At 46.8% G+C, this 26,638-nt stretch overlaps 1 protein-coding gene across 4 annotated transcripts in view; it reads left to right on the forward strand.

The window, feature by feature from the left end:
- Positions 1–26,638, forward strand: part of LIMK2 (LIM domain kinase 2) — a 47,269-nt gene that overhangs the window by 16,192 nt on the left and 4,439 nt on the right. For 2 of the 4 annotated variants that reach the window (XM_083717264.1, XM_083717267.1), the window contains 11 exons: positions 7,911–8,046; positions 11,413–11,522; positions 12,179–12,367; positions 14,163–14,268; positions 16,360–16,556; positions 18,362–18,548; positions 21,564–21,650; positions 22,873–23,004; positions 23,285–23,341; positions 24,751–24,816; positions 25,935–26,109. In XM_083717264.1, the coding sequence (XP_083573390.1) occupies positions 7,911–8,046; positions 11,413–11,522; positions 12,179–12,367; positions 14,163–14,268; positions 16,360–16,556; positions 18,362–18,548; positions 21,564–21,650; positions 22,873–23,004; positions 23,285–23,341; positions 24,751–24,816; positions 25,935–26,109 (1,442 nt within the window). Of the gene's footprint in view, positions 1–1,289; positions 1,700–7,910; positions 8,047–11,412; positions 11,523–12,178; positions 12,368–14,162; positions 14,269–16,359; positions 16,557–18,361; positions 18,549–21,563; positions 21,651–22,872; positions 23,005–23,284; positions 23,342–24,750; positions 24,817–25,934; positions 26,110–26,638 lie in introns of those variants that run through there. The other 2 variants (XM_083717265.1, XM_083717266.1) reach the window with 2 other exon arrangements.

Below are 26,638 nucleotides of genomic sequence, written 5' to 3' on the forward strand. Positions count from 1 at the left end.
GAGCTTTAATGCCTCCGGTCTTCCAGCAAAGGGCAACCGAGACAGCTCCTGCGACCAAACCAAGCCTAAATCTCCACTTGAAATGGATCCAGGAAATCATAAAGTGTTGGCAACCACTCCCAGAGCTCCTGGCCTGGGAAGGAAATTTTATCTGCTAAGTGATAACTGTTCACCTCTTCTGTGTCTGAGGCAGATCTCCTTAGGAGCAGGCATTTCACAGCTGGGACCCCACCCCCACCACACACTTTCCCAGACAGGCATTTAACATCTCTGAAGCTCAGCTGGCTCCTGCTACATGCAATAAATCAAAAGGGACAAGGCTGGCACTTGTTGGTCAGCATCCTGTCCACCTCCTCAAGCCATAAGAAGTGAAAGTCGTAGCATCAAAGTTGAGGCAGGTGGTGTCCGGACACCTCCTTTGGCTGCTCTGCATTAGCCATGGTATTCAGTGGCAAAAGTGATTGGTCACATCCACACCAACCATTCAGTGCTCATGTGAGGCATGTGGGTCCTCCCCACCAAGAATCCTGGGAGCTGCCGTTTGCCCCCACACTGAGCTGCACCCTTAACAAACTACAACTCCCAGGATTCTTGTGGGGAAACTATATGCTTTAAATATATGGTGTAGATGTGTCTTGCAAGCCTCTGTCAAACCTTTTGGAGCATGCTACTGAGGGATGTGGGTGGCACTATGGGTTAAACCACAGAGCAGTTCGAATCCCCGTGACGGGGTGAGCTCCCGTTGTTCGGTCCCAGCTCCTGCCAACCTAGCAGTTCGAAAGCACGAAGTGCAAGTAGATAAATAGGTACCACTCCGGCGGGAAGGTAAACGGCTTTTCCGTGAGCTGCTTTGGTTCGCCAGAAGCGGCTTAGTCATACTGGCCACAGGACCTGGAAGCTGTACGCCAGGTCCCTCGGCCAATAAAGCAAGATGAGCACCGCAACCCCAGAGTCGTCCACGACTGGACCTAATGGTCAGGGGTCCCTCTACCCCTTTACCTTTACCTTTACTGAGGGTTATGTCCCGTTTCCTTGGCTGGGAAAGGTGAAGATGGTGTTGAGGAGCCACCATCGCCACCACAGAGTCAACTTGATAGTGAGCTCTCATTACTGGCTCGATCCTGCAACTTTGGACTGCTGTTGTGGGTTGATTGTTTTTGCGGAGGAGAGAGGTTTGTGCCTTGCAGGTCTGTGGATTCCACCTTTTGTAAATGAGTCCTTGTTATCCCCTGCTAATCATGTTAACTATCCACCTCACTCCTGAAAAGAGGAGCTCCTCCTCCTGTTCCCTCCACCCTCTACCCTTGGGCTAGAACTGGAGGAGGAGGAGGAGGAGGAGGAAGCATGACAACAACTGCTGTAGCCTTGGGCGGGCACAAGGCTAATGACACTGCTCTCCCTTGAGGGGCTCCCAGTTGAAACAGCCTCCTCCTAAGGCTGCTGCTCCCCTTGCGACCATGAGAGCCAGGGGAATCCCAGCGGAGAGCAACCCGCCCAGGACCTGGCACTCCCCTGCGCTAGCAGCAGCAGCGAGGCACCCGAATCGGCAGGAGGCAAAGTGAACCCTTTTCCATGGCCGTCTTGGCTGCATGGTAGAAGCCGTCAAACAGGTTTGCATCTGAGCTGGTCTAGCCAGCACTCCGGAGATGGGAAGCTACTTGTCTGCTCCACCTTCCTTCCTTCCAAAGGAGCCCTTTCGGTAAGCCATGCTCAGTATGTGGGCGGTGGGGGGCAGCTTCCTTTCCACCACCCCTCGCCCCACTCCTAGGCTGTTAGGTGTGTTTCTGCCCAGTAACCTACCTGCCTGGTAGAAATCTTTCAAGTAGGAGGGCACAGTCTGTATGCTTTCTTACCTGCTTAAGGTGGGGTGAGACGTGATAGGTTGCTAGCAGCGTTTGCAGGTTCATTTGGGTGTGTGTGTGTTGTGTTTCAACCTACAGCACCTGAAGCCTCATGTCTTGTTTGCCGGTGTGGTGTGTTAAATGATGGCAGAGACCTTGTGGCCATAAAGTTCGCTGGGTGACTTGGGGCCAGTTTAACTCAGAGACTGTAGGAGGGATTCAAGCTGGTGCCGTACCTATCGGATTTCAGATGCGTGGATGAGCTAAGTACTGTATAGCTTTTGAGCCGGGTTTCCATAAACCTCTTTCATTTCCAAAGCAGCCCCTCGCCTCCTGGATTATTGCTTGTTTTAAGCCTGTCTTTCAAGTGAGCACCAGGCGCCAAGCCCTTAACTCCCACCTTGAGGGGTTTGTTCCCCACCAGGAAGTGAGTGAAACTTGTGGGTAGTGGTGAGGCGGGTAAATTGTCTTGGAATCTCATAAAAAAAATTGGGTGCCACAAGGCAGCCATGCAAATGGTTAGGAAGAACTTGGGGAATCTGCTTTTAGGACTTGATCCCTCCCTATGGTGTGTTACTTTATTTGTTTCATTTTATTCACCTGACAATCTAAATGCCGTCTGATTTGTAAACAGAACCCCTAAGCAGTTTGCAAAAAAGCAAACAAATAAAACAAGCGTTAAAACGGTCAACGGAAAGCAAAGTTAAAAATAGGTATTTTGAAATTTTCAAAATATAATTAAAGCAAACAGTTAAGGTGCTGACAGACAGTTTAAAACACATGTCTGGATGGGTTTGCCTGAATGAAAACATTTTAAGCAGGCACCTAAAGGAATGCACCCGCCAGATGTCAATAGACAGTGAGTTCTAATAGATCGATTTCTTACAAACCTGGAACAAATACTATGGAGCACCTGCAGCCGTGCCAGTTCGGCAGTTCCGAGCAGTCAGGTGGGCATTAGTTTCTCATGCATGCCCTTACACAGTTAGCATAAAAGTTATCCAGTGTCTGTTAGAATATGCCTCCCATTCCCCTTGTGTGCCTGCTCCTCTCCTCCCCCCACTTTAATTGCAGCTGCTTCAGGAATGTGCTTCTGACACAGGACAGACTCAGAAGCATTTATTTCATCACAGGCAAAAGGCCCCCAGTTCCATCTGTATGTAGAAGTGGGAAAGATTCCTGCCTGAAATCCTGGAGAGCTGCTGCCAGTCAGTGTGGACAGTACTGAGCTAGATGGTTCAATGGTCTGACTTGGGATAAGGCAACTTCCTATGACTTTGTAATCTGCAAGAGAGCAAGTACTTAGATTTTTTTTAAAAAACCCCAATATTAGCCATGAGCTTCTTGAGTGAGGGTGTGGACTTAGGCAAGCTATCATTTCTGAGCCACTCCTCATTCCCATCTGAAATAGGGTCTGCCTTAACATGGTGACTGTCATGATTGTGGAAATACTCACACGGTGTGCTCTGAACGCTTAGGAACAGCCTCATAAAATAATCCTGCCCAGTCAGTTGAGCATGAGACTCTTACAGGGTTGTGGGTTCAAGCCTTACCTTGGGCAAAGGATTCCTGCATTGCAGGGGGTTAGACTAGATGACCCTTGGGATCCCTTCTAGCTCTGTGATTCTATGCAGCGCATAGCTGTGTGAAGCTAAAGCACTTGTTATTTCTGAGCCGGAATTTCACTCACATTCTGAAGCAGCCTTGGGAATGTGCACTGGGCTTCTGCAGGCCTGGGCGGACTTCTTCTGTGAATTTGCCCTGCCTGGATTTGTTTACCGTGACGTCGCAAGGGACGGGTTTTCTTAACGCGCCTCAGCCCCTCACCTTTCCCCCAGAATTGTGTTGCAGCAGCAGCAGCAGCCCCTTTCAACTTTCCTCAGCTTCCTAGAATTTGTAATGTGCTACCTCTGTAGATAAAGCAGCACAGAAGGATAACCAGCTTTGGCAAAGCAGGTTGCAATGCCTAGAATTTCGCTCAGTGGACAAGAGCTGCTCTGGAACTCCTCCTTTGGTTTCCGGTGTCCTGAGCAACCTTCCCCAACCTGGTGCCCTCCAGGTGTTTCGGGCTACAGTTCCCATCAGCTTAAGCCAGTACAACCGTATTATGGTGGGGCTGATGGGAGTTGTAGTCTCAACCATCTGAATGGCACTTAGGCTGGGCAAAGGCTGAGCAGCCAGACCTGGACTACAACCCCCAGGGTGCTCTGCAGCCAAGAGGATTCCTAATACTGTGACAACCAGGGGTACCAGCATCAGTGTGGAGGAGAACTTGAAGCACCTTCAGGAGGCTGCTCGGCACCCGGTGCTAGAGCAAGCACCAGCGGCCATAGTGGCCCTGTTGGAGCCCACAAGTGGTAGGGAGAGCCCTGAACGACGGCTAGCCAAAACTCTCTCTCCAGATAGAAATTCAATGCACATACTGAAAAAAGCACCTGTTCAGCCTTGCTAACTGGGGTTGGTGGAAATAGTTGTCCCACATGACCTTGCTGACTGGGGCTAGTGGCGGGAGTTGTGCAAAACATCTGGAGGGCACCAGGTTGGGGATGGCTGACCCAGACCTCTAGGACCAGCTTGTCAGCTGCTTTCCCCACTTCTAAGGAAAGGGACGCGGGTGGCGCTGTGGGTAAAAGCCTCAGCGCCTAGGGCTTGCCGATCGAAAGGTCGGCGGTTCGAATCCCCGCGGCGGGGTGCGCTCCCGTTGCTCGGTCCCAGCGCCTGCCAACCTAGCAGTTCAAAAGCACCTCCGGGTGCAAGTAGATAAATAGGGACCGCTTACCGGCGGGAAGGTAAACGGCGTTTCCGTGTGCTGCGCTGGCTCGCCAGATGCAGCTTTGTCACGCTGGCCACATGACCCAGAAGTGTCTCCGGACAGCACTGGCCCCCGGCCTCTTGAGTGAGATGGGTGCACAACCCTAGAGTCTGTCAAGACTGGCCCGTATGGGCAGGGGTGCCTTTACCTTTACCTTTAAGGAAAGGGAGGAGGGTGGGGTGGAGGGATGAGCAGAGTTTATGGTTGCCCGGTCATTGCAGGAAGCGTGTTCCTACTTGGAATGTGACTGATGGCATGTGCGTCACCCCAAACAAGACCTTGCCCAGAGGTCCAGCATCTGAACCTGTAGCTAAATCTTGGAATTTATGCTGCATGCTGCATGCTGACGAGCAAGTATTTTGGACAAACCATCCAGGCCAATAGGAATCTTAACTACTTGCTTTCCCTTTCCCCAAGTCTTTCTGTTGTTTTATTTGGTGCAGTGCCAAGAGTAGAGCACCTTGCCTCTCTCAGAGTGACAGGCACAAAGGCTATCCTCTGCTATTTAACAATTCCAAATCCTTTTTGCCGCTGTACAGATAGGCACCTCCTTGCTCATTGGTCCCACTTGCCAGGTCAATCTTATCAACTTAAGTTACAGGCTAGAAGCTGAAGGAGAGGCAAGATTTGATGCTTCCAGGCACGCAGCTGCATGCTGAGGAGGCGGCGTTTCTATAGTAGGGTTAGCTTGCTTATCTGGGTAAAAGTTGGGCAGGGCCCACTGGCTTATGTATAAAAACACCTTAGTAATTACCGGTAGCTAAGCACTCGCTTCCTTATTCAGCCTAGGGGAGGCTGCTTTAAGACCGTAAGCAGCGGGATGGGAGAATCTGGCCAAAGGAAGACCATATAGTCTAGCATCTTCTTCTCAAAGGGACTAAACACTCCAAAGAACCTGGGAATCTAGATACAGTGGTGCCCCGCAAGACGAACGCCTCGCAAGACGGAAAACCCGCTAGACGAAAGGGTTTTCTGTTTTGGAGGCGCTTCGCAAAACGAATTTCCTTATGGTCTTGCTTCGCAAGACGAAAATGTCTTGCGAGTTCCTGCGGGGTTTTCCCCCCCTTTCCCCCCTTTTCCTAAGCCGCTAAGCCGCTTATCAGCTGATCCGCTGATAAGCCGCTTAACAGCTGATCGCTAAAAGCCGCTAAACTGCTAATAGCGCTAATCCGCTAAGCTGTCAATGGGCTTGCTTCGCAAGACAAAAAAACCGCTATACGAAGAGCCTCACGGAACGGATTAATTTCGTCTTGCGAGGCACCACTGTAGATGCCTCTGGCCCTGGAGGTTCCATAAGAAGAGTGTTGGATCAGGCCAAAGGGTGCCCCTCTGTCCGCACAGCCAGATGCCACAGTGGGAAGCCTCCAAGCAGGACCTGAGTGCAGCAGCAAGTTGCTCTCCTGTAGCTTCCAGCAACTAGTATTCAGAGACATACTGCCTCCAGCAGTGAACATTGCATATACAGTGGTACCTTGCAAGACGAATGCCTCGGAAGACGAAAAACTCCCAAAACGAAAGGGTTTCTCGTTTTTTGAGTTGCATTGCAAGATGGATTTCCCTATGGGCTTGCTTCGCAAGACGGAAACGTCTTGCAAGTTTGTTTCCTTTGTCTTGCAAGTTTGTTTCCTTTTTCTTAAAACCGTGCATTCACTTCGAGGAGCAACTCATAGCACGCGGTGTGGTAGCCTTTTTTGAGGTTTTTGAAGTCTTTGGTGATTTTTGAAGCTTTTCCAAAGTCCGTGCTTCGCAAGACGAAAAAACTCGCGGAATGAATTAATTTCGTCTTGCGAGGCACCACTGTAACCATTGTGGCTGCTGGCTATAGGCATCCTTCTTCATGAAATTTGCCTAGCCCTCTTTTAAAGCCATCTCAGTGGGTGTCCATTTCTACGTCTCGCCGAGAGTAAATTCCAAAGGTGTGAAAATTGCTTTCTTTTCGTATATGCTAAACAGTGTTCAATAGCCCAGTCATCATTTGGGATCCCCTCTCCTTGTGCCACCAGAAAATGAAACACAGTTCAAAGCAATTGTCCCAAAACAGATGGGCAAAGGAAGCTTGCTCTCTCCTGTGAGAACGACTTGGTGAGTTTTCAAGAGAGTAGTTCAGGCTGCTCACCTGGGAGATGGTGATATGCAGAGCCTGGTGATGCTGTGTCCATTGTTGGAGAGAGACATGCACCTGCCTTAGAAATAGCATTACAAATCACTGGGCAGATAGTTATACTCTGACCTGCCTCCTGGCCCTGTGGGCTAGGGACATTGGTTCTGTGTGCACGGACACCTGGCCTTGGTGCTATGTTCATAATGGTCCAAGGATCATGAGTTTTGCAGTGGGAGGGTCAGAGGCCGTCCTCTTGTCCTGGAGAGTGACCACCACCTCAGCATTCAGGCTTCCTTCTCCACGCTGCTTTCTTGCCGGTCTCAGAGGAGTGCCTTCTATTCATCCACCCATCTGCAGATCACTTTTGGGACAGCCTTTGTACAACCTGGTGCCCTCCAGCCGCTCTGGACTACAACATCCTCCAGCTCCAGTGTTCCACAGGTCTGAGCCACTCTTCCCATCTGCCCCCACACCATACGGTCATGCTGGCATTGGGCTCATGGGAGTCGTAGTCCAAAACAGCCAGAGTTCCCCAGGTTGGGTCCGGGAAGTTTGTCTGGAGACTTCTGGCTTCTTTCCAGGCTTTTTATTTCTGTGCTGAGTAGTGTATTAGTGTATAGAGAAAAGGGAAGTCTTACTAAAAAATGGAAAGTTGGTAGAGCTATTGCAAAGTTTAGCTATTATGTTAGGTTTAAAAACAGGTATCTATGTCAGGCAGTAGCCACCCGTATTCTTACTGGTATTATCATTAGTTGGTATTAAGTGCTGGACCTGATCAGAGTAGACCCACTGAAGTTAATGGACAGGCTCATTAATTTCAGTGGGTCTGCTCTTGGCAAGCTGAATGCCTCTTAGTATTATTTACTGCATTTATTCATTGCTTACTGCATAGAGCGGTGGTCTCCAAACTTTTTAGGGTTGGAGTTGTTGAGCTTCTTTTAGGATTGAAGTTGTTGAGGTTTTTTAGGATTTTACCCCAGGAAATAAACTGCCATATGGGCTGTATTAAGCTGAATGGTGGGCTGGATTAGGCCCCTGAAATGGACTTTGGACATGCCTAGTGCACCCCAAAGGGACTTCCCTTTACTCCATAGCATGGCAGGTTGCAGGTGGGCAGATGTAGGTCTTACCACCCATCCTTTGTTTTGCCTCCTAGTTGCTCCGAGTGCCAGGACCTCCTCACAAACTGGTACTATGAAAAGGATGGGAAACTCTACTGCCACAAGGACTACTGGAGGAAATTTGGCGAGTCTTGCCACGGCTGCTCTCTGCTGATGACTGGGCCAGTCATGGTAAGGATTCGGCATTGTTTCTGCTTCCCATTCTGAGCATCCCCAGAATTTTATGTTGTGAACAACCCCGAGACCTGTGGGTATAGGGCGCTATACTGATGATGATGATGATGATGATGATGATGATGATGCAGGATAGGGAAAACTCAGCATCCGAAGCCACTGCAAACCTCCACTAGTTACTCTGTGTTGGTTTCCTGCTGCTTCAGAGGGTAGGACCCCAAACCAGTGGATTCAAATTACAAGAAAGGAGATTCCAACTAAACATTAGGAAGAACTTGTTGACTGGAAGAGCTGTTCCACAGCAGAACGGACTACCTCGGAAGGCAGTGGGCTTTCCTTCATTAGAGGTTTTCGGTTGGATGACCATCTGCCAGGGATTCCTTAACTGTGATTCCTGTAGTTCAGGGGGTTGGACTAGATGACCCTTGGAGGCCCTTCCAACTCTGTAATACAGTGACTGAGCAAGGTTAGGATCCAAAGCCCTAATGACATCAGGCTGTATTCTCCCCCACAAAGTGTGTCTTCTGGGAAGGGCCTGGCAGGAAGGAGCAGCAGCAGCTTTGTTGTGAAATGTTTTGGGACGGAGCACAAGACGAAAGTGTTTCTTGTTGGGCCTCCAGGCTGTGCATGCCATAAGGCACTTCGCCTTTGTTCTTGGGACTCAGGTTCCTGTCTTTGTAATACGATATTGAACCTCTCAACAGGTTTGGCAAATGGAAGATTTTTGCAGTGGGAGGTGCATCCTTTTGCAAAAAACCCAAAAGGACCGTGCTTTTTGCTTCCAAACAGTTCCGTTATTACTATTGCATTTATATCCCACTCTTCATACAAGGAACACAATTGTGGTGAAGTACATGGTACTTCCAGGGGGAAGCCATGGCTCAGTGGTAGAGACCCTGCTTTGCATGCAGAAGGTCCCAGGTTCAGTCCCCAGCAGCATCTCTAGGTACAGCTGGGAATGTCCCTTACCTGAAACCCTGGAAAGATGCTACCTGTCAGTGTAGACAATACTGCGCTAGATGGGTCAAGAATCTGAATCAGTCTTAAACAGTTTCCTATGTCCTGTGATATGGTCAGTTTATTTATTTACACTTACATCCCATCTGTCATGCATGCTTTAGCTGAAATTCCTGCATTGCAGGGGGTTGGACTAGATGACCCTTGGAGTCCCTCCCAAGTCTATGATTCTATGTTTCTATGTTCCCACAAAGTGATGTACATGGTTCTTCTGCTCCTCATTTCATGTACCCAACGCCTTTTGAGGGTAGGATAGACTTGAGAAATAGTGACTGGCCCAAGGTCACCCAGTGAGCTTCATGGGTGAGTGGAGATTTGAACCCTGGTCTCCCAGGTACCAGTCTGACCCTCTAACCACCACTGCAGTATGCTGGTTCTGCATCATCCATTGCTGGCAGAAAGGACACACTTCCTGTCATTCACACTCACCTGTGTGTGTATGAGCATATCTGTGCACAGGATTGGGCCAGAGTTGTAGAGCATTGTCTCTGAGCTGAATGATGCAGGGGCTGATGGGAACTGTAGTCCAAAATGGCAGGAGGGCACCAGGTTGAGTGAGTCTGCGCTGAAGTGTGGGACTGAGAGCCAGCGTGGTATAGTGGTTAAAGCATCAGTCTGATTTCATCTTGAGCTCCATGGAGAAAAAGGTGGGATATAAATGCAGTACATTAATATAAATATATAAAATTATTCAGAACAAAGTGAAGGTATCTTTCTTCTCACTGCAGGCGAAACTCTCCATGTCTTGATTTAAAGCTTATTAGGGCCGCTAGACTAGACAGCACTTAGCTCTGAATCTGAGATGCTGTAGAAAGTTAAGAAACAGGTCCCCAAATGCATGTTAGGGCTGAAGGTGGAGTCCTGAGTTTTGAAAGGTTGAAGACAACTGCTGTAGGGGAAACTCTGCAGGTCAAGAGCTCATTTCCCCTAGCAAGAGGCTATGTTCATATTTAAAAAATGCTTTTTGAGACCCCTAGTGGATTCCAGGGGAAGCACAGCCCCAAATACCTGTACAGTACTGTATTCATATACCGTATTTTTTGCTCTATAAGACTCACTTTTCCCTCCTAAAAAGTAAGGGGAAATGTGTGTGTGTGTCTTAATGGAGCGAATGCAGGCTGCGCAGCTATCCCAGAAGCCGAACAGCAAGAGGGATTGCTGCTTTCACTGCTCAGCGATCCCTCTTGCTGTTCTGGCTTCTGAGATTCAGAATATTTTTTTTCTTGTTTTCCTCCTCCAAAAACTAGGTGCGTCTAAAGAAGATTGGAAGAAATTTAAGGACTATCTTGGGAAATATTGTAAAATTAATGAATGTTAGAATGATGTTGGTTCAGAAATTAAGTGGTTTTCAGCTGTAAGGATTAAGCAAAAAGAAAAGAAAGGTTGAAAATTAAATAAAAATTAAGGGTGAGGATTTGCTGAATTAATAATTAAAATTGGAATACAAAAAGGGGAGGTATGAGGAGGTCTGGGAAGTAAGTTATAAGAAAACAAGGGAATGAAATTTTACCTGTTTTTAAATTGTTTTTAGTTTTGTATTTTTTTATATATATTTGATATGTTTTTTGTTTGTGTTTTGTTTTTATTATTGTTTTTCTGTATAATTTTTGAAATGCTAATAAATATCTTTTTTAAAAAAAAACAAAAACTAGGTCCGCCTTGTGGTCTGGTGCATCTTATAGAGCGAAAAATATGGTATATGCTATTGCAGTGCAATCCCAATTTATACACGTTTAACTTGAGCCATTTCAACCAGTCTGCCTTCAACCAGGCACAAGTAAAACAGCACAAGTAAAATTGAAGCCAACCAGATGCCCCAAATGCGAAACACACAAGCAGGACCTGAGCACAAGAGCCTTCTCTCTTCCTGTGGCTTCCAGCACTTGGTATTCAGAAGCATTACTATCTTCAGCTATGGAGGCAGAGCATAGTAGCCACTGACAGCCTTCTCCACTGTGAATTTGTCCAATCCTCTATTAAATCTATATAGCCTGGTGGCCATCATTGGCTCCTGTGGGAGCGAGTTCCACAGTTTAACTATTAAGCCCCCACGTGAGACAGGTAACACCCACACTCCTTGCAACACCCTCCTCTTCCTCCCTTCTCTCACATCCTTTTAAGTTAGGCCTGCTTTTCCGGGAGCACATGAAGCAACAAAATGCCCCTCCGGCCAGCAATTGCAGACCTTAGTTTGACCCTGTGGTGTGCCGTCCGGTTTCAGGAAAAGGGTTGATGTGGCTAATGCACGGTTGAGATTTCTCTCTTGACTTTTCTGGGTCTGAAAGCACCTTTCTTGCTTTGCTTTTGTCTGCTCTCCACCTTGGCTTAAACCTCGCTTCTCTGCAGGTGGCTGGTGAATACAAGTACCACCCAGAATGCTTTGCGTGTATGAGCTGCAAGGTGATAATTGAAGATGGCGACACGTATGCATTGGTGCAGCACTCTGCCCTCTACTGGTAAGGGGAAGTTAGAAGCCCATACTGCAACTGTGGGGGGCAGGGGGGTGGAATGCAGGCAGGGGGGTCTAATGCTTTGACTACTGCAATGCTCTCTACGTGGGGCTACCTTTGAAGGTGACCCAGAAACTGCAATTAATCCAGAATGCGACAGCTAGACTGGTGACTGGGAGTGGCCTCCGGGACCACATAACACCTGTCCTGAGAGATCTGCATTGGCTCCCAGTACGTTTCTGAGCACAGGTCAAAGTGTTGGTGCTGACCTTTAAAGCCCTAAACGGCCTCAGTCCTGTATACCTGAAGGAGCGTCTCCACCACCATCGTTCAGCCCGGACACTGAGATCCAGCACCGAGGGCCTTCTCGGTAGTGGTGTCCGCCCTGTGGAACGCCCTCCCTTCAGATGTGAAGTTAATAAGCAGCTATCTTCTCTTTAAAAGACATCTGAAGGCAGCCCTGTTCAGGGAAGTTTTTAATATTTAATGCTGTATTGTTTTTAACACTTGATTGGAAGCTGCCCAGAGTGGCTGGGGAAACTCAGCCAGATGGGCGGGGTATAAATAAATTATTATTATTATTTTTATTATTATTAGAGGTGGGGAGAGGGGAGGGATGGATCCGGCAATTCCAGCATAACGTTCTCTGCTCTTCTGTTTAGTGGCAAATGCCATAACCAGATTGTTCTGACGCCGATGATTGAGAGGTTGTCTACAGAGTTCCTGTGTGAACAGCTGCCCTACACACTGACCCTCATCTCCATGCCTGCGGCCACTGATGGCAAGCGAGGATTCACGGTGGCTGTTGAAGGTGGCTGCTCAACCTATGCCACTAGCGTCCAAGTGAAAGAGTAGGTGATAAATCAGTTTGTATACTGCTTAATGCCAAAACACACTTCTAAGCTAAGTTTAAGTATAAAAGCCAATCACACAAGCATTACAGTATAAACGCTCGTAGTTAAAATATGTATGTAAACAATACAATAATAATTTGCTGTGTTGTTTAATTGCCTGTTTTAATTATGGACATTTATACTGTTTGTCCTTCTTAGAGACTCTGGTTGAGAGATCAAAGGGAATGATTGTATCATATACAAAAGACTTGCATTACTTTAACTCTTCCTTTTCCCTCTTTGCCATGTTGACATAGGCTGTATATATCTTTTTAACTTTGGTTTTATATCATCATAACTGCACAATTGGAGTTATCATGTTCCCAAAGCTTTAAGAGACTGGTAAATGTACAGTATTTATTGAGAAGATATGTTCCTTTTGACACCTCAAGTGGGCCTGAAAAGATTAAGACAGTCCAGAAAATAGTTTAGTCATTAATAATGTCAAATCTAAAGTTTTTTTAGTCAAGGGGGGGGGGGAATCTAAACACAAGTAACTGTTTAATTGTAAAGAGCCAGAGCTGATGAAATCTCCCAGTTACCTTATCATAACCTTCTCAGCCTCAGCACCTTGGACTTTACAAATAAAGAAAAACAAGTAGCCTGCTTTAAATCTTTAAACAGACTGCTGAATTTTTAATAACCAGGGATAGTCATTGTGCCAGTTTTAAATATTTTTTTAAAGCAACAATGAGACTGATATGAATTCTTGCTTTGAAAATTTGGGGCATTGCGGATTATACTAAAATTGAGAGTTCAACGCTAATTAGAGCAGAACCAGGCATGGAAACGGTTTCTGGTTAAATTATGTCAGGGTGGTAAATTACTGGTGTAGTAGAAATCAGCTGATGAAAGACAGGTTTCCTGATATGTTTTTAGAGGAACAGAGGTCAAACAGTCTAGGAAACTTTTCGTTGCAAAACTTTCAGAACTATTATCTAGATATTTTGGATTCTCTTTACAGGCACTGAATCCATTGGGAAATGTCACTAGAAATGTTTTTAAACAAAGAGTTTTGGAAGTAGGAATACAAACTGACATAACTGCCCTCACATCCTCAAGAACAGCGAAATGGTTAGCAGCTGTAAAACTTCAGCCCCAGTTTGAAAATAAAACTTATTTCCTATGACAGTGGAATATCAGAAAGCTTTTTCTCAATTTGAACAAATGGAATCTATTATAGAATGGGGGGAGATCTAATGGCGAACCAGTCCAGATGTGACTGATAATAGAGAATAGGGAAGAGCCCACCCAGGGATGACTATAGGCAGCATTGCCTGGGGTTAGACTAGATGCCCCTTGAGGTCCCTTCCAACTCTACAATTCTAGGATTCTATTTCCTTAAATTGTCATGGAGATATGAAGACATCAAAGTACTAAATGTATCCTGACAATCTCCTAATGTCCCCTCTCTATATTTTTCTTATCTTAGTCATGTTTATTTGTTTTATAAGCAAAACTCCGATTATTTTAAGGATAATAGTTGATATTTTAGATTGTAAAATGCTATTTTATCTATTGATTTGTTTTACCTTGTGGGCTTATAGCCGAATAAAGTATTATCTTATCTTAAGGATAATATGTAATTTATTTGTTAATTTTAACACTGACTACTGCACTTGTATGGCAGTTTCACTCTTCTGTTGTCTTTGGAGTAGTGTATGTCATGTTGTCACTCCTTGGGGACCCAGAAAAATAAAAATAGTTCTGCAAATAGTTCTGCTGTCACATGACCTTCCCTCTTTGTTTATAGAGTCAACCGACTGCATATTAGTCCTGATGTCCAGAACGCTATTCACCCTGGAGACAAGATCCTGGAGATCAATGGGACCCCGATTCGCACACTACAAACAGAAGAGGTATGGCCTGGACATCTCTTTTAAGTTCACTTCTTGCTCCTGGTGATTTGAGAAATAGAACAGAATGGAGAAGAGAGAATAGCTCAGGGCTGGTGCAGATGCTTTGCATGCAGAAGGGCTCAGGATTGATCATGGCATTGCTATAAAGATCTCTGATGGGAACCCTGGAGAACAGGTGCCAGTCGGCCAGCCTTGTGCCCTCCGGGTGTTTTAAACTACAGCCCCTGTGTCGTATGGCTTATGGGAGTTGGTGAAGACTGGAGTAGACAACTCTGCGCTATAGATGGACCAATAGACAGACTTGGGTATGAGGCAGTGTTGTTGTCTTTTCTTAGCCACTGGGACCTTTGGTCTGGTCCCTCAGTTGTCTTCAATGTATCTCAAGGCGCAAGCAAAGTTCTCACATTTGTGAGTAGTGAGCAATTTCCTTCTCTTTCGTATGTGGCATAAATACAAGACTCCTCACTGGAATATGGGCTACTGCAAACAGTTAGAACAACGTAGGTTTTTAAGGTGCCGCAAGATTCTATCAAAATTTATTAGCGCATAATAAGCTTTCGTGGACTGAGGGCAACTTTGTCAGGTACATTATTTGTTTGTTCATTTATTTTGTAATGTTTATACACTGCTTGATTGTAAAAAACAAACGCCAAAGCGATTTACAAAAAAAGATAAAGCAATAAAATTGTTGAGAAGAATTAACAATAATTCAAGACATTCGAAAAGCTAAATTAACAGTAGACTAAAAACAGGTTAAAAAAGTGTAGGTGCTGTCATACCAAAAGATCAAGTTCTTAAAAATGCAGAATTGGTATTATGCGGTGCCTGTAACTGCACAAATTCCAGCTGTTAAAGGATTTACAGGTCAAAACCAGCACTTTGAATTGGGCCCATGAACTAATTGGCAGCCTGTGCAGTCAGGCCAGGATCAGTATAATATGCTCAAACTGTTTTCCACTGGTGAGCAGCCTGGCAGCCAAATTCTGCACCAGCTGAAGTTTCTAAACTTTCTTCAGAGGCAGCCCTATGTATAACATGTTGAAGTAATCTAACCCAGAGGTTGCCAGAACATAGACGACAGAAGTTAGGCTATCCCTATCCAAATAGGGTACAGCTAGGCCACCAGCCCAAGCTGATGGAAGGCACTCCATGTTACCGAGGCCACCTGAACCTCAAGCAATAGCAAGGGTTCCAGAAGTACCCCCAAGCTATGTACTTCAAAGGGAGTGTAGCCCTATCAGGAGCAGGCAACATCCAATCCATCCATTCTAGGAAACCCCCCTCTAACAGTGCCTGAGTCTTAAGCTAGATTGAGCTTCAGTTTGTTGGCTTTCATCCAGTCCGTTAATGAGGCTAGGCAATGGTCCAGCACATCCACTGCCAAATCTTCAGATGTAAAGGAGAAGTACATCTGTGGGTCATCAGCATATTGCAGGCATATATGCACACATGGTTTGGTGTAGGATTGTAAGCAGTGAGAAGAAGAAATGCAGAGAGTACAGAGACAGCCATAATTACATAATTAACTGTGGACAGTCACAGAAACCTGCGTCCTGATTTGCGGGTGGCACTGTGGGTTAAACTACTGAGCCTAGGACTTGCCGATCAGAAGGTCAGCGGTTTGAATCCCCGCGACAGGGTGAGCTCCCGTTGCTCGGTCCCTGCTCCTGCCAACCCAGCAGTTCGAAAGCACGTCAAAGTGCAAGTAGATAAATAGGTACCACTCCAGCAGGAAGGTAAACGGCATTTCCGTGCGCTGCTCTGGTTCGCCAGAAGCGGCTTAGTCCTGCTGGCCACATGACCCGGAAGCTGTACGCCGGCTCCCTCGGTCAGTAAAGCGAGATGAGCGCCGCAACCCCAGAGTCAGTCACGACTGGCTCTAATTGTCAGGGGTCCCTTTACCCTTACCTTTAAACCTCTTATAGGTTGAATTGAGGCAAAGGTTGAGGTTTTTGTGTGAGCTAAGTTTACCAATGCCAGGATGTCTGTGCTATCAACAACTTTCTGTTTGAATGACCCCTGGAGATGCTCCCTTGGAGGTCTCTCTCGCCTTCACTGTGCAACTTCCTTATTCCTGGGTTCACTTCTCAGGTAGAGGACCTGATTCGCAAGACGAGCCAAACCCTCCAGCTGTTGATCGAGCATGACCCCGTCTCTCAGCGCCTCGACAGACTGCGTCTGGATGCCCGGATGCCCGGGCGCATGAAAAAGCCCTCTTCGCCCTGCCCCATATCAGCTCTGGACCTGAAGGAGAACCTGGAAGGAACGCTGCGGCGTCGCTCCCTCAGGTACCAAGGCCAGGGGAGGCTACCTCCAAAATTTTTACTGACTTCCAACTAGCATTTTATTTTGGCTATATAGCTTTTCACTTTGCAGGATCTGTATCTGAAGAAGTGTGCATGCACATGAAAGCTCATACCAAGAACTGACTTAGTTGGTCTTTAAGGTGCTACTGGAAGGAATTTTTTTGTTTTGACTATGGCAGACCAACACGGCTACCTATCTGTAACTTTGCAGGAGGTTGGGCTAGAGGAATTTAGGCTGACCCCTCTAACACAGTGCTCCTCTCAACCTGGCACCCTCTAGCAGTTTTAAACTGCAGCATTCTCTGCTGGCTGAAGCTGATGGGAGTTGTAGACCAAAACATCTGGAAGATTCCATTTTGGGGAAGGCCTGCTACTCTAATGGGTGTATCCAACATGTTCCTGCCTCCTGCCTTACTTGCTACTAAGGACTACTAAGAGCCAGTGCAGTGCAAAAGTTGGGCTAGAACCTTGGGAGACCAGGGTATGAATCCCTTCACAACCATGAAGCTCCCTGGGTGACCACAGGCCAGTCATTGCCTCACAGTCCTACCTACCTCACAGGGTTGTTGTGGTGATCATATGAGGAGAGGGAGAACTATGTACATGTCAGGGACTGAAATGAAGAGGAAGAGGAATGGTGGTGATCCCCCCCTCCCCCTTCTCCTGTAGCTGACAGGGAAGAGGGAGGCTGTGTTGAATTACAGCCAAACTGTGAGGGAGATAACAAGTCAGAGACAAGCGAGCAGCCAAGTTATGAGGTGTTAGGAGAAGCAGGGGGAGAGACAGAGGAGCCAGCGGACACTTCATTAGATAGCATGGATGATCTGCCATCCCCTAGAACGCGACGTTCATTAAGGGTGCAAGAACAACGGACACAGAGGCATTTGACCCTGGGGGGCCACTATAGGGTCAGATGCTGTTGGGAAAGAGGGAGTTGCTCCCTATGGCTCCTCCGCCTTCCATCATGGAGGAAGGAGTGGAATCTTTGTCTTCTGCCGTAATGACTGAATAAATCATAAGAGCCTTCTTGTTTCTTCCCTGCTTCTTGAAATCATTGGGGGGAGGGAGAGAATTCCTCAAGCCTGACAGCACATCACTTTGAGCTCCCTGGAGAATACAGTGGTTTGTAACTGTGATAAATAAGGACAATATTGGATAAGTTGGATATCAAGACATAAGTTTAGGGAAGCTTTTAATGTCTGATGTATTACAGTATTTTAATAATTTGCTGGAAGCCGCCCAGAGTGGCTGGGGAAGCCCAGCCAGATGGGTGGGGTATAAATAATAAATTATTATTATTATTATTATTATTATTATTATTATTATTATTAGTCACATGATGGCCCACTGGACTTTGACAAGAGTGCCCCCAGGACAAAAGTTCAAGGTTCCTATATAGATTTACAAAGCCCTGAACAACTTGGGTCCAGGATACTGTTGTAAACCACTGTGGTACGTTTTTTATGAAACAGCGGTATGTAAATTTTTTTTATGATAATAAATGAATAATTTTTAAGTGTCCCGTCCCCCGTCCCGTGATCACAGCACAGTGCATCCAATCTGATTTGGTTTTGTGTGGCGTACTAAATGCAGCCCTGAATTCGATCACAGTGTGGCTTCTTTTATACTGTTGTTACACATGTTTGTTTATTATGGAGCTTGGTCTGGCGAACCGAGGTGTGCTTCATGTGCATCCCTTCCTCCCATCCCAACGAGCTGGAGAACAGGGAGCCTGCAGCTTGGACTTCCAGCAAAAGATCTAACCTTGGTTGCGTCTTCCGCTCCAGGCGAAGCAACAGCATCTCCAAGTCCCCTGGCCCCAGCTCCCCAAAGGAACCGCTCCTCCTCAGCCGGGATATCAGCCGTTCCGAATCGCTCCGCTCATCCACAAGTGGTTCCCAGCAGATCTTCCGCCCCTGTGATCTGATCCACGGTGAGGTTTTGGGAAAAGGCTTCTTCGGCCAGGCTATCAAGGTGAGCAAACTGTCGCAGATACTCTCTTACCTTTCTCTCCCAACACAACCCCCAGGAACGGGGCCTGTCTGCTTCTCACGTTAATGGTGTTTCATTAATCAGGATCGTCATTTGTCCCATCAGGTTTCTCCCAGCAATTGCTTCACTCTTCCTTTTGCTGTCCTTGAAGTTGGTGCAGCTGACACTGAATGGGAAAGGGCCATAGCTCAGTGGTTGTTAGAGCATCTTGCTTTGCTTGCAGCAGGTTCCAGGTTCAATCCCCAGCATCTCTAGGTAGGGCTGGGAGAGGCTTCTGCTTGGAGCCCTGAAGCCATTGCTGCCAGTCAGTGTAGACAGTGCTGAAGTAGAGGAGCCAATGTCTGACACAGTACAAGGCAACTTCCTACACATCCTCTGACTGCAGAGTTTTAAGTTGGCTCTCCCCATCTCCTGATCTGGGGCGCAAGAGCCTGAGTAGCCGTACCTAAGCTTCTTCGGCACCGATGCTCTGTTTGCCAATCATTTCATCTTCTGTCAAAACTTTGTGCTTGAGCCAATTCTCCTATTTAGGAAAAAGGTGGCCCTGTTGGACCACAGCTTCTCAGGCTGAGTTCATCCGTGGCCCTGCTCCATCCTCCAGAACACCTGGAGTTCTGATTTGGGGATAGTCTGTCCTATATTTCGACTCTGGCCCAATGTGGAAGCAAGATTCAGCACGGAGAAAAGAAAGTACTCCTTCATGCAGCGCACAATTAACCTGTGGAACTCGCTGCCACAGGAGGCTGTGAAGGATACCAACCAAGATGGCTTTAAAAGAGGATTAGGAAAATTCATGTGGACGAGAGCTATCCACGGCTACCAGCCACGACGGCTATGCTCTGCCCTCCACAGCTGGAGGCAGCAATGCTTTTGAATCTCCAATGCTGGGAACCACAGGAGGGGAGGGGGCTCTAGTGATTGTTTCCCTGCTTGTTTGCCACAGGCATCTGGTTGGCCCCTGTGAGAACAGGGTGCTGGGCTAGATGGGCCATTGGCCTGATCCAGCAAGCTCTTATGAAGGGGCTTATAACCATGCCCTGTTTTAGCCTGCATCCTTGGGTACATGCCACATTCCAGCTCCTCTTTACCTTTTCTTACTAATGAACCTGTTTCTTCTCCTTCTCCTTCCTCTTCTGTGGGTAGGCACGTAGCAGGTGCAGGTAAGCCCAATGCTCTCTTTGCAGCATGCCTTGTGATGAGCGTTCCCACTCAGGCGAGAGCCCTCAAACTAACTCTGGCCTCCGGTTTGTGCACGCTGCCCACCCCCACCCTGGGCTGCAGCCAACACCCCAACACTCCACATTCTGCAAGGCTACTGTGTTGGTTGTGGGGGGGAGCATCCGGCTTTCCCTTGTCTTCTGAACGTCCTTTCTGCATGGCCTTCCTTTGAAAGGAGACGTACAACAACCTAGCACCCTCCTCTCCTCTGCTGCTGCACATTTGTTTTGGAAAAGCAGGGGACTTTTAGATTACTTGCAAAAATGTAATAACTTTTACTGTAGTAAAAAAAAAACCCCAACAACAACTCTATGCTGTTAACATAAAGTCAATAACAATACAAACAACACTCTAGTAAAAAAAACTAGATAAAAGCAAAACAAAGCTATGTATTACAAATAAAACTGGTTAAGGTTGCTGGTTGTCGTCGTCTTCTGTTTCAGTCACGGGGGGGGGGGGGTCAAACGTTTCAGGCAAGTTGCTGCCCCTCTTTATGTGCTTGACCAGTCAGGCCCAGCCTAGGTGACATCCTCCTCTTCTTGTCTTCTAATTCAGATTCTAATTCAGACACCTGATATGTATATCCATTATTTATTTATTGTGTTTATTCCTGTCTTTTACTCCAAGGAGCTCAAGTTAGCATACATGGTTCTCCACCTCATTTAATTCCCACAACAGCCCTGTGAGGTAGGGTAGACTGAAAGTGAGTGACTGGCCCAGGGTCACACCCAGTGAGCTTCGTGGCAGAGTGGGAGGTTTCGAAAGCCCGTCAAAGTGCAAGTAGATAACTAGGTACCGCTCCGGCAGGAAGGTAAACGGCATTTCCATGCGCTGCTCTGGTTTCGCCAGAAGCGGCTTAGTCCTGCTGGCCACACGACCCGGAAGCTGTACGCCGGCTCCCTCAGCCAGTAAAGCGAGATGAGCGCCGCAACCCCAGAGTCGTCCGCTACTGGACCTAACGGTCAGGGGTCCCTTTACCTTTACATCCCAAACCCTAGTTCCACACTCTTAAGTGCTACACCACACTACCTCTCTAATTTTAGGACCCACCCTATTTTTGCAATTTTATGTTGTTTAAATGTTGTGTTTTAAATTGTTGTAACCTGCCCTGGGACCTTAGGGTGAAGGGCAGGTCATGAACTGAAATAATACTATTAACAACAGTAACAAAAATGATAGTGATCATAAATGACAATATAGCGGCTCTTCACTGCTGAAGGCATCAGGTTGGGGATATGATACACAGAACTCATCATAACTCTCACTTTGGTTTGCTTTCAGTCTGTTCATTACAGGCCTTGTTCACACCATCTCTCTTTCTAAGCAGATAGACTGAAATGAGCTCTCTAAAACAGGAGGTTTTCTTTTGGGTTTTCCAGGCCTAAAAGTGGGGTGTTCAGTTTCTCTGCTTCACAGAGAGCGATCTTGTTAGCACAGCGGACAGGTGTAAACCGACAAGAAGGTGCCGACTGCATTCAGACAGCCCTCTAAACCTTGGGCTGGAGGTACAGGAATAAGCCATGAGCTCCCTCCTTGTATGTGCGCACACATTACTTCCTGCTTTGATCAAGTAATGTGTTAATTCCCACGTGTGAGAGGAGGACAGAAGGTCTATGGGAGTGCAAAGCTCCTTCCTGATTCTGCCAAGTGCAACCCTTAAGAGGCCTGGGGAAGCCACTCTGCTGCCAGTGAACCTTTACGGAGATCTTGCAAGGGTCAGTGAGATCGTGCAGCGGTTTGGAAGCACTGTGTTAAGTTCTTCTCACTTTTGCTGTTCAGGTGACTCACAAAGCAACAGGGAAAGTGATGGTGATGAAGGAGCTGATCCGTTGTGACGAGGAAACGCAGAAGACCTTCTTGACAGAGGTAGGCACAGCCTTTTCAAGCGGGTCCTGAAACAGGTGCATTAAGCTGTCCTGCTATACAGCAGCCTCGATAGGATTGGGGGCTCAGGAAGATCACCCCATGGCTGCCCACTTAGAAGAGAGCAAAAGAACATTATGTCATGTGCTGCTCTTCTTTGGCTTTTAAGCTGTGCAGATAATGTCCAAGACTTGGGTTGCATTTAATGTTGCACATCGCTCTGGAGAGCTAGAGCTGGGCTGAAATGTGTTGCTGCAGAATGGCAGATCAAGTTGATGGATTATGCCAAAATGGCTAAAATGACCGGAAGAATCAGAAAGCGGGACGACCAAAAATTTTAATAAGGAATGGGGGAAATTTATAATTTATCTTAAAAACCATTCAAACAGTTAAAATCATTAGTAGGATTGGAATAACACTTGTAGTTTAATGGTGAATTTTGGACACAATGGATTATTATAAAAGATGCAGGAGGAAATGATTGACAATAGGACACACAAAGGGGGAGGAGGGAAGTCCAGGAGATTCTTTGGAATCTTGTTTCTATGTTGTATGTTGGATATGTGACTGTAAAATTTTAATCTGAAAAAATAAATAAATAAATTTAAATATAAAAAAGAAATATGTTGCTTCTTGAAGTGAGGCCCCAGTGCCCCTCCATTTGCCAGTGATGACACTGTTAAACCTCTTGCTGCACCCTTCAGACACCAATTCCTGTTTCCCATCAAACTTACCACTCCACAGTTCCCCCCGGTTTTGTTTATTTACTTTCTTGCATGTTTATATTTCATTTACATTTTTATTTCTTTTATTTTTAAAAAGTATTACATGTATGGTCCACCTTTTGTCCAAGGAACTCAAAGGTGGCATAGACAGTTCTCTGCTTCCCCATTGTACTCTCGTAACAGCCCTGTTGGTTAGACTGAGAAATAGTGACTGGCCCAAGGCTGCCCAGTGAGCTTTGTGACTGAGAGGCGGCTTGGACCTTGGTCTCCCAGATTGCAGTCTCATTCTCTAACCTGTACTGGCAGGGTGGAATATATATTCTTCAAGGCCAACACACCTGGGCTCCCTGATGCTACAGCAGTTCTGAAGGTGAGCAAGTGTGGATCGCATCAGTCCCTCAGATGGGACTGCAAGAGCTGCTTAGACTTCAAATACTGCAGCAGCAAAAAGGAGGTCTCAGTGCATCCCAAACCCTTGGACTGCTGTCTTGTCTTCTCAGGTGAAGGTGATGCGCAGCTTGGATCACCCCAACGTCCTGAAATTCATTGGCGTGCTGTACAAGGACAAGAAGCTGAACCTTCTCACAGAGTACATTGAAGGTGGGACTCTGAAGGATTTCCTCCGGAACATGGTGAGTGAAGGCAGCTTGTCAGAGGAGCAAGGAGAAATTTTACCCTAAAAGTGCAGTGGCTCTTGGCAACTAAAGAAAGCTCTCGGCTTCTAGAGTAGTCTCCCCCAGGCCTGATGCCCTCCAGCTGTTTTGTACTCTTAACTCCCATCAGCCCCAGCCAACACAGCCGCGATGTCGCGCTGGGAAAGACTTTGAAAAGAGCATTGTGCCTTTCATCCACTACAGATATGTTGCTTGTTTAAGGAACATGTTAATGAGGGCCTTCTTTTTTGCCTTGCAGGATCCATTTCCCTGGGAGCAGAAGGTCAGCTTTGCTAAAGGAATTGCCTCAGGAATGGTGAGTCCCTGGTTCTTCACATATACACACATTCTTTGCCCACTGGAATCTTGTCTTGAGTTGTATATCCTGCCCCATCTTGAGGGCTTCAAAAATACGAGATGCTGAGCAAGGGGGATTGAAAGGTGCATTTGAGAGAGAAACGAGCCGGCCCTACCATTAGACGGCATTAAGCAATTGTCTCAGGTGGCAGACACTAGCGGTGGGGGCAACAGTGGCATTATTCCTCTTTCTGAAATGAGAACTGAATGAGCAGCCAATGCGCAGGAGTTTGCCTCTTAAGGCTTTGCAGCCCAGGAAGCCCCATTCTAGGCTCATGACTTTGAAAGGGTTGTGATGGGGTGTTCCTTTCCTGGAGAAGCAAAGGGGCTGTCATAAGGACATAAGAAGAGCTTGGCTGCTGAATGAGACCAAAGGGGCCTCATCTAGTCCAAGATCCTGTTCTCACAGTGGCCAACCAGATGCCCCAATGGAAAGCCCCAAAGCAGGGCATGAGCGCAGCAGCAGTAGCAGCTCTCCCTTCCTGCAGCTTCCAGCAGCTGGTTTTCAGACACATGCGGCTTACCACAGTGGAGCTGGTGGCTCATTTCTGCATCCTCAGCAGCCGTGGTCTCTTGGTTGCACATGGTGGTCTCCAGCATAATAGGCTTTTAGTGCAGTTGGTCTGACTGGATTCTGGGTCAGACCAAACCACCCGTGACCTGCCTCCTCTACCCCCAGGCCCAGCCACCACCTTGGCTTTTTTTAAAAAATGTATTTTATTAAAGATTTTCTTAGTTTACAAAAGTATGTGCAATCTCTCTCTCTGTCCTTTTTTCTCCAAGTGACTTTTTTTGCAGATCAGTTTCATTTGTTGAGACATTAGGAAAAAGAAGGGGAAAGGGGGGGGAAGATGGGTGGGGTGGGGTGGGGTTGGGTGCCGATGTTTCCATTATACTTAAAATATGTGGGGTTTTGTGTCAGCATCGCTTGTGCAGGTTCTGTCCTATTCACTTGTGTTCCTTTGGTGGTAAGAGAGGTTGGGGTTGGCCTAGGGTGGGGTTGTTTGTTTGTGATTGGCTGTGGTGGTCTTTGTTTTCATGTGTGAGTGGGGTGGGTGCGAGTTTTGGATCAGGTTAGCCATATTGATTTGTATGCCGTTGGTGGATTTTTGTCATTGTCTTGTTGGGATGTGTATGTGATAAAAGGGAGCCATACCAGGGTGAAGGCGTCGTCTTCTATTTGTCCCCAACCACCTTGGCTTATAAGGAGGGCAATGGCTTGGAGGCACTTGGGTAGCCTGTGAGACAGGCCAGTGGGAGCATTGAGTGGTTTCAGCCAGAAGTGCCACGTTGGAAGTGGCCCAGACGCAAACCGGAGAACAGTGTTGGTTCAAATGCCTCTCTTCCCCTTTTTCCTCCCTATCACAGGCTTACCTCCACTCAATGTCCATCATCCACCGAGATCTGAACTCCCACAACTGCCTGATCAAGCTGGTGAGTTCCCCTGTCTCTCCCCATCGCCCACCACCAAGCAAAACAGCTGAGAGTTGGAGCCCTCTGGCTCTCTGCGCACAGAGACCTCATAGGTCCAAGTTAGTGCTGTAAATGTATCCCAGCAAGAGGATGTGCACCATTGCTCAGAACTTGGGTGTCTTTAAGCCTGACGTTTTCATTGGAGGCCAAGAGTAGGTGATGACTTAAGCAATGTGCATTTGCCCCCCCCCCCCAAAAAAAAATACCTGTTAGGTTTTTCTTTGGGCTGTGGTTCCTCCCTTCTTCTCCCAGATCCTATAAACCAGTGGTTCCCAAACTTTTGAGGCCACTTCCCCTTGGTTCTATGAAATCATTCCCAGTTCCACATACCCTATAAAAAACCAGAATAGTGGTTTGCATGACCCACACAACAAAATTCAGAGCAGTAACAGTTAATTGCCCATTTATTCCAACCGGGAAAATCAGAAACCAGGAGGATCAAAACTTCAGCAAAGAATGGGACAAATTTATATCATACTTGAAAGACCACTGTAAACACTTGAACTCTTTTGCAGGTTTTAAATAACTCTTGCAATGATACATAGATTTTGGATACAATGGAGGATTGCAAATTAGATGGACTTACAATATGCAGTTAAAAAGTTACTTAAAGAATCCACGGAGGGGAGGAGGGAAGTCTTAAGATTCAGAAGAATCTTGTGAAATTTTATTATTATTTGTGATTATGAGTGTGAATGCATTCGTAAAATCAAATAAAAACACTTTCAAAAAGAAAAGGGTTAATTGCCCCTTTATTCCAAATCCACTTAAAACTATGTAGTTTAATTGGTTCTTTTTTAAAGAACTTAATCCAGTGATACCAGTTTTTCAAAGTCTAATAGTAACTTATACCTCCAGTGCCCCCCTCTCCCACTATGCTTTTGCCTTTTATGGTCTTTGCCCCCCGCAGGTAAACCCAACACTCCCCATTGGGTAGTACCCCTCACTTTGGGACGCACTGCTATTGACCCTGGGCATCTATTATAGATATTTTTGCTCCTGGGGAAACTGCACCTTCTGATCCCCGCAGACTAGTAGGCTTCTCATAGTGGCCCCTCCTGCTTTGTTCTTGGCTGCAGGACAAGACTGTGGTGGTTGCAGACTTTGGCCTCTCCCGGCTGATTGTAGAGGAGAGGAAGAAGCCCACCCTGGAGAAGCCATCGGCCAAGAAGCGGACCTTGCGCAAGAGTGACCGGAAGAAGCGTTACACAGTGGTGGGGAACCCCTACTGGATGGCACCAGAGATGCTGAACGGTAAGAAGTTTCACAAGTAATCATAATAATAAATTTTATTTATACCCCGCCCTCCCCAGCCGAGACTGGGCTCAGGGCGGCTAACACCAGATGTGAAAACAATTGATTAAAATACAACTTTAAAACAAGATTAAAATGCAACATTAAGATGCAGCCTCCTTTAGTAGAAACTCAAATCAAAAACTTTTTGGGGATGAAAACGTCAAATCTTCACCAAGGCCAACTATCCAGACTGGTCCTACGTGGGCCAGAAAAAAGCCAGGGAAGTCCCCAAATAGAGTGCCGAAGGAGCTGTCTTAGGCCGGGTCAGCCTTATACCGTGAGCTTGGTCTATCTACATCAGCATGGCCTACTCTGGCTTGCAGCAGCAACTCTTAAGGGATTCCGTCAGGGAGTCTCTCTGAGCCCTACCTGAAGAAGCTGGAGGTTGAACCTGAGACCTTCTGCATGCAAAGCAGGTGCTTTACCCCTGAGCTCTAGCCCTTCCCAAACAAAGAACATAAGAAGCTGCCTTATACAGAGTCAGAGC

Source organism: Podarcis gaigeae (genome assembly GCF_964106915.1).
Source record: "Podarcis gaigeae genome assembly, chromosome: 16".
Taxonomy (NCBI): Eukaryota; Metazoa; Chordata; class Lepidosauria; order Squamata; family Lacertidae; genus Podarcis; species Podarcis gaigeae.